Source organism: Triticum aestivum, chromosome 3A (assembly GCF_018294505.1).
Source record: "Triticum aestivum cultivar Chinese Spring chromosome 3A, IWGSC CS RefSeq v2.1, whole genome shotgun sequence".
Taxonomy (NCBI): domain Eukaryota; kingdom Viridiplantae; phylum Streptophyta; class Magnoliopsida; order Poales; family Poaceae; genus Triticum; species Triticum aestivum.
In genome coordinates this window covers 381376100-381384390 of record NC_057800.1, presented here as the reverse complement: position 1 = coordinate 381384390, position 8291 = coordinate 381376100, and the positions used below count along the sequence as shown (strand labels likewise).

Sequence of the window (8291 nt, the reverse complement as noted above, 5' to 3'; positions counted from 1 at the left end):
TGCAAACATGTCAATGTTAAGCATGCTAGAAACTACATACACCAAGGTAAAGTATTTTTAACCTCAAAAAGAACGTGGGCATTCATAATGCCCCTCTCCTCTTGTAATTACTTAAGCTCACTCTCTATCTGAAACGGAGCTAATATACAGACAACCCTGTGTGTGTGTGTGCGCCAATGCTAGCTTTCCGCCGTTCTCCACAACCCCGCGTCAGCCGTCGGTGAGCTAACCCTTTCCTGCCCGTGCGAGCTGCTGTCGCCAGCAGGGACGGTGGCCCGCGCCTGGTCGTAGGCGATGCCGAGGTTTCTGAGCCGGTTGAGCTCCGGCAGTATGACGGTGCCGAGGTCCGGTCGGTCCCGCCGCCGCATCTCCGTGCACTTGAGCGAGAGCTTGGCGAACCCCAGCGCGTCCTCGACGGGCCAGTCCTTGACGGTGATGTCCAGCATCTGTGCGAAGGTTCCGGACTCGATGGCCTTCTCGACGTGATGCGTCAGCCCCATGGGCGGCCGCGCGGTGATCACCTGCAGCAGCAGCACGCCCAGAGAATAGATGTCCGACTTGACGCCCAGCTTGCCCGTTTGCTGGTACTCCGGGTCAATGTAGCAGAAGGTGCCCGCCGTGGCAGTCAGCCGGTACTGCGTGACGCTGTCCGCCACCGCCGGTGGCACGAGGCGCGCCAGCCCGACGTCGCTGATCTTGCTCACGTAGTTGCGGTCCAGCAGGATGTTGGCCGGCTTGAGGTCTCGGTGCACCAGCGGCTCCGGCTTGGTCTGGTGAAGGAACAGCAGAGCCGTCGCGATCTCAGCCGAGATCCTGAAGCGCTGGCTCCACGGGAGCGTCGGCGTGCCGCCGCGGCGGTACAGGCGGTCCTCGAGGCTGCCGTTCTCCATGTACTCGTAGACGAGGCAGCCGTACTCCGGGCAGGCACCGAGGAGCAAGACCATGTTGGGGTGGCGGATGCAGCTGAGCACCTCCACCTCCTGCTGGAACTGCTTCCGGCCCTGCTGGGCGTCCGGGCGGAGCACCTTGACGGCGACCGGAGTGTGATCGAGGCTGGCGCTGTAGACGGGGCCGTAGCCGCCTTCCCCGATCTTGAGACTGTCGGAGAAGCCCTCGGTGGCGATCTCGATCTCGTCGATGCTGTACTTGCGGTAGCGGAAGTCGTGGTTGGCGATGGCGTCGAGGGCGCGCACCTTCTCGTCGGCCTCCCGGCGCGCGCGCACCTCGGCGTTGCGGCGACGCTGTGCCTCGAGGTCGGCGAGACGCTGCGCGGCCTCGGCAGCCTCCATGGCGGCCCGGCACTTGACCTTCTCCATCTCGGCCAGCGCCAATGCGGCCTCCTCCGACTGACGGGCCTCCTCCAGGCGCCGCGCCTCCTCCATCTTGAGCAGGTGCATCTCCTTGGCCCTCTGCTTGGCGTTGATGGCCTCCTTGCATGCTGCGTTGTACATGTCCATGGTCTGCTTCAGCTCCAGCTTGAGCCGCCTCATCTCCACCTCCACCTCGCGCTGGGCCTTGCACACGTACCAACTAAGCTAAACCCATGCATCGATGGATGGGAAGGAAGGAAACAGCAAGCAAGCAAGCAGGAAGGTAGGAGGAACTCACGGCGGAGAGGGGCGAGCCGGACTCCCGGGGGCTGAGGGGGAGCGCGTCCATGTTCTCGCCAAAGTCCATGGAGGAGAAATGCTCGGCCTGTGCGAAGTCGGGGTCGAGGCTGGATGGGTCGTGGGAGTTGGAGCGCAGCGTGGTGCTGTCGATCCTTCCCGACAGAAGGAGGGGCTGCTTGGTCGCGGACGCCTGCAGGGGGCGCTCGCGGAACGGCGGGCGCGTGGTGAGCTCGGGCCTGTCGATGGAGCGCCTGCTGGAGGACAAAAAGTCGGGCAAGACCGGCGGCAGCTGGCTCCTGGAGCTCCTCCTGGAGTAGGTGGCGAGGAGGAAGTCGCTGTCGTCGGCCGGCACGCCGCACTTGGCGAGCCTGACGTTGACGGGCTTGCCCTTGGCGACCACGTAGATGTTGCAGTAGTCGGGCGCGCCCTTCATGAGGCTGGAGGGCACGTCGGGGTTCTTCCACTTCTTGGTGAATGCGTTCCTGTTGGACGCGCCCAGCGCGATGCTCTGGATCTTGTTGGCGGTGATGTAGTCTATGATGGCCTTGGGGACGTCTGCCTCTTCCAGTATCACCTCCGATTCTTGCACCTGCAGGCAGTACGCTCCTTCAGCAACCTACTCCTATATATGCATGCTACGCCCTCGCTACGTGCTTGATGAGTGAGTGAGTGATGCATGCATGCGTGCATGGCTTACCCCATTCCTAGAGCAGAATCCTCTGAAGGGGACAAAGATCTCCATCATTTCAGCCTCCAGCGCGTCCTGCGTCGTCTCAGCCATGGCAAATCCATCTGCGCAACACACCATCGCTACGTTGTTGCACTAGCTTTATGGGAGAAATCATCAAGAATCATGTGGCGGAAGAAAGTTACGACGTACGGTTGGCTGCAGGAGGGTGGGCCGCCACGTGGAGGAGAATGATATGGGAGGCGCCGGAGAGGAGGTGGTCCACCACCCATTTCATGGCCAGTTGGCTGTTGCGGTCCCGGTCGATGGCAACCACGATGGTCGACGCCGGCTGGTGCAGGCTCGGCGGCGAGGTCAGCCGGTGCTCATCGGGGCTCAGGGGGCTTCCCTGCATCATCGGTTCCACCGGGAATGGATGCCGGCGATGCTCCGATCACTTGGATGGATGTCAAATGTTGCAACAAGAGAAAGAGAAAGGAGAGGCAGAGAGGTTGAGGGAACGACGGAAGCGTCCCTTCTCCTCTTCCTCCTGCTCCCTTCCTTCCTTGCCTACAAAGATCCTCCCCGTGCATGCCGCCGTTAAATGACCTAGGGAGGGAGGGGGTACCAGATTAGACCACCACTCTTGGCTATTCTTGCACGCTCCCTCTTTTGGCTCCCGGAGAAGCTTGACCCAGACCAAACCTAAAATTAAACCATGGCCACTTCAACTATACAAAGATCCACGCTTTACTCCACTACTAGGCATAGGCAGAGGCAACACATGGCACGGCAGGTGACATCCTCCAACATCTCTAACTATGTTATGTACAACTACAAAACTGTACACTTTCTAGATTTCTCGCAGGCTAGTCAAATGAATGGTTTTACAAGGTCAGGTAGGTCCTGATCATTGCCGAACCAGTCGGGTCCGAGAGGAGGTGTCTGACGAGGTTCATTCGCAGAGTGTTTGGCGCAATTGCAAACATGTAGAGTGCAAACAGCATGAGATCCACCGACGAAAGCGTCGAACCAAGGAATCCTTGCCACATCCTGTTCAAGAGATCGATCCATCAAAAGTCACGCGCAAGGAAATATTTACTTGTTCAAACTTTTTTCTATCAATGGGAAGATACACATCCTTGCGTACTCGCGAAAAAAGGAAATACTTAGTCCGGGACCTGAAAACAAGCAATAAATGCATCGAGCGGGTGTAATTACCATTTGGGTAACCGGAAAAAGGTTTCAAAGAATGTTTGGATGCCTTTGTTATCCAGTTGAATTATCAAGGCCAATCCAAAGAGGAAGAATGAGCGCTGACGTTTCCGTTCTTGAGGCCATAGTGTTCCCCATGCTGAAATATCAGACAGTGGTTAGCAGCAGACACTTGTGCTCATTTCTCCTATTCTGCAAAACATCTTTAAGTGATTTTATTCTATCTGTTGAATTTAGTGAACAAGGGAAGAAATCTGTACCAAGCATTGATGGACTGGACATTTCAGAACTTCCAGGCAAATATTGTCCAGAATAGACACGATTTCGTAAGATATCAGATATCACAGAAGCATATCTTGGAGCTTCAGACAAAGATCTGACCACTGAATATCCTATGAATTTTCTAAAATATTGTCAATATGCATGTCAAATAATAAAGAATGACGAGTTCAAGTTGAGGATTTGTATGTACCAGTTGCAGGATGGACCATACTCGCTGCAGCACCAAATGCAAGATTCTTCTGGTCTGTGTTAGGTAAGGATCCTCCAACAGGAATATAAGACCACTCCTGAAATCAAGACTCAACAGAAATTCAGCACACCTGTGCAAGATAAATCAGTATGGATATCAACTCCAAACTCGTTACCTCCTCGTATACTTTTACGATACGAACTCCCATCGCATCCAACCGAGACATCAACCTCTTCTTAAGGAGATCAAAAGGCATTGCATCTTTTGAAGCTAAGCATGTTTCCTGTGATAAATTATCTTGGTCAGTGACCCATCGTTATGGAAACGTGTCCATTGCAGAAGCACACTGCTAAAAAAATTCATGTAGACCTCAAAGAAAACTCGTGTGGATGACATGGCCATGGCATAGAGAAATGTTGGATTGGCTTCCTCAGGGTGTGAGAACTTCTCTTTGAAACAATCTCTGTAGTCCATGAAAACCATTAAGCTGGGGTTGTACGGATATCTTTCAACCTGAAATTTTGACATCATTCTGAAAAATTGAACTGGGGCACAAACCACGTATGAATTTCTCAGCTCGAGTGACATGAATGAAGTGACATATGCAAATCATGAAATAAACCACGAATCAGAAGGAGCACTTTGTGCAGGGTTGCTGTGTACCTCGACTTCTACACCATATGCAGTCTGCACACAAACACGTGGTCCTCCAACCTCATACTCTAGAAGCTTACCAGATGCTGCTCCAGATGCAACAATGGCAAGCCTGCAAAGTATCTTGCGGTCCCTTTCACAATATACTACTCGATGTCCATCTGGAGATTCTATTATCTGTTCAACCTTTGAGTTGAGGTATGTAACACCAGCATCGTTGCATCTGCCAATTATTTAATTATTGTTACTAGGAACAGTCATATATATCATGCTGCCTGATGCAACTGAATTCCAAGATCGTTACAATAGAATGTCTACCTTCTCAGCAACTCCTCGTGCAGCAAGTCTCGGTCCACCCGGCCATATGCTCGGCCAATCATTATCGGCTTGTTACGGTCTAGGTACACGACAGTATCCTTCCATACATGCTCAATACAGCTCTCCAGGCCGAGATCTGGGAAATAAAAAGATAAAAACGTATTACTTTTTAAGATAATGCTGGTAAAGGTGTTATCCAAGCATGCTGCTACATTTCACAGTGGTGAATAATGGCTACCTTTGAATTCGTCCTCCCATACACCGTAATTGTTTGTGAATGGAAGATCAGGGCCAATGAGACCAACAGTGAGTCCTTTATTTGCTGATTCTGCAGCCAGAGATAGGCCGGCTGGACCACAGCCAATGATAACCAAATCAAGCACTGAAGTTTCATCAGCTATAGGCAACAGCTGCAAAGAAAGATTCAGAAGACATAATCAACTACTTGAAGGATGCTACCAGACAAAAAATTGTTAACACAATGACGATGAACTTCGAAACTTAATTATTAACCTTGAAGAAAAAGAACTATACAGAGTATCAATAAAAGAAGGATTGAAACATTCTTAATGCCCGGTCTAGTTATTTGCTGTCTGTGCAAACAGTTCAATTAAAATTCGTTAGAACCAGACTGGGAGCTTGTTTCCTAGTAATAACTATTAAGCACATGCAACAAAGTCAAACCAACATGAAGGTAAAATTAGGACGTTCGTAACCCACTAAGATCCGGCGCCTTGCTACGTAGGAATTATTGAATGATATACTTAGTGAAAGGGCGTTTCCAAAGAAAGCAAGCCAAAGGCATGACACTGGGATAATAGAATGGACATCCGAATCAACAAATTCAACATCACGGATTGTATACATGTTATCATTTTCCTAAGGTGTAATTAATGAACGCACAACCAAAGACATTTCCCTAAGGAGCAATTAATTAACGCAAGACCAAATACATTGTGTACTCTTCTCCTGCCAGGAAGGCAGGAATGACAAGCATGGGCGACCCAAGACTATTCCTGCTTTGATTTGTCAAAAATGAGCAACGCCGTGGTAGTACTAGCATGACGTGCATTTGAATGCCACTTGCGTTCTACTCCCTCTATATCCAAATATAAGACGCCTTTGGATGGAAGCGGATTTGTAGCACCCAGTTGCTCTACACCCCTACACGAACATTAAATTCAAAAAAATACCGAAAAATTTGAAAAAAAAATCTGAGATTTTGGGATATCAAACCTGGATTCCTGATCTACTCCCGTGTGAAATTTCGTGAAAAAATTCCAAGAAACTTATTCATGGCAAAAAAGACAAAAATTTCCTATGTACAGAAAAAACTGTTTGGATGGATTTTTGTTCGGACAGTATTTTCTTCGGCACAGACACATTTGTTGGTATTTTTTCACAAAAAATCACATAGGAGTAGATTGAGAACCCAGGTTTAATATATCCCCAAATTTCTGATTTTTTAATTCTTTTGGTAATTTTTACGTTTAATATTCGTATAGAGGTGTGAAGCACCCAGGAGCTCCTGTGTATTTTCTGCCTTTGGACACTATGGTAGTGTCAAAAACCAGTTTATATTTTGATATGGAGGGAGTAGTATAGTATGTAGATGAGACGCTGCAATAGTACCCTGACTAATTTTTGCTACTGTGGTGTTTATGGGAATACTTTATCTTTCAAACAGTCTAATGTTACTACATCACAAGAAAGAAACAGACTAATGTTAGGGATTTTAGTTTTATAGGCCATAACGCTGGAAGTTCACACAACGCTAATTGTGGGTAAGAATCACTTAAGTAGTGGAGTAGTATATTCAAGATCAACAAAGCATGCATAGAAATCAGCAATTAAATAAGGGAATAAAACAAAGAACAAGATACTAGTAGCAGTAGCCGTAGCAGTACAGAAAAGGATAGAGAGAGAACCTTGGAGGCGATCTTGGACTGGCTTTCCATGGCCTTGGTGGCCTGCATTTGCACGTAGAGCAGCTCGCCGCCGCCGCCCTTGACGTAGTCCTCGTCGTCGGCGAACTCCAGCCCCGGCGCCGCCTTCTCGTCGGGCTTCTCCGTGGCCACGCAGCTCGCCTTCAAGCTCCTCCACTGCTCCGGCCCGGGGCCCGAACCCACACGCCTTCTCCTGGCATCGGCCGCCCGGAGAGGCCGCTGCCCGGCCCAGCGCAACGCGCGGCAGCCGAACGGCGCCGAGATGGCGGCGCCGGTGGACTCCATTGCCCTCGCGGCGGCGCGAGTTGCGGGAATTGCGAGCTGGCTGGCTGGCCGGAAGGGAGGGAGGCGGAGAGGCTAGCTGCCTAGGGAGGAGCGGAGGAGGAGGCGTTGTGGAGGGAGAGGTTTTGGAGAGGGTATCCGGGATATGGCACGTGGCAGACGGCGATTAGGCGCGGCCACATGGAACACGGATATGGTTTCGCTTTTGGGGAGGTGCCGCGGGCGTGACTCCTCCCGAGACGAGACGAGACGAGCGAGAGCCTCGTCGCCTCCGTGTCTGCCTCCTCGTGTCACACTGTGTGTAGGCCGGATGGTTCTGGGCTGGCCTGGGCTGCGGAGGAGATGAGCTTTTTGAGATGAGCTTTGGAACATTCCGCTTAGTAACCAGTGAGCCAGAGAAACGCAGTAGTAGATCGGTGCCACGTAACTGAGCGGTTGTCCGCATGACGCTCACGGCAGAGCAATGCACACGTATTCAAACATTCAGCTTTACAAATAAAGCTCACACCAGTTCAAACTCCACACAAAATGCACCCCTTGGTGTTCGCTTATTAGTTTGTCTACCTGCAAGGCCACCGGACAACAACCCAGCCATCTGAAATGCGCCCGCTAGTCGACTCAAACGGCCGGCCACGGACCGCCAAGTGTTACCTGGTCGGTCCCCAGCCCCCCTTCCCCCACGCGCGTGAGGCCCGTGCACCTGGTCCGGTAAGAGCATGGTTAATAGTATAGCCAACTGCTGGCTATAAGCCATTGCCATGTCATCTATAGCCCATCTTATAGTCAATATGTACAATAGTTGATTAGAAGAGTGTACTACTTTTTTATTATATGGCTCACCTTTCACTCTCACAAAGTGCCTAGGAGCACGTGCTAGAGCTGGCTCTTCACCAAGAGCCCGCTTCCCTTCTCTCTCTTCTTCTCTTTCCTCCAACTAAGCAAAAATATACTAGTTTATTTCTTATAGCCAGCTGACTCAGCTCTATTGTACTTGCTCTAAGTCGCGTTGCGCGGTGCGTAATTTTTCTGGTGGACCCCTTTTATCATAGACACTGTAGCGGCGGTCAATGATGAACAGAGACAGAGTAGTGGTGGTGTGTGTGTGGGGGGGGGGGGTGCGCCGTTTT

At 51.0% G+C, this 8291-nt stretch overlaps 1 protein-coding gene across 1 annotated transcript; it reads right to left on the bottom strand.

The window, feature by feature from the left end:
* Nucleotides 1-7500, bottom strand: LOC123061353 (U-box domain-containing protein 34). The gene is made up of 5 exons (XM_044484429.1): nucleotides 6865-7500; nucleotides 2491-2686; nucleotides 2308-2402; nucleotides 1609-2199; nucleotides 1-1514 (listed from the first exon to the last, which is right to left on the bottom strand). The coding sequence occupies exons 1-5, from the start codon at nucleotides 7165-7167 to the stop codon at nucleotides 180-182; spliced, it is 2520 nt and encodes an 839-aa protein (XP_044340364.1). The 5' UTR covers nucleotides 7168-7500; the 3' UTR covers nucleotides 1-179.
* Nucleotides 7501-8291: the final 791 nt, after the last annotated feature.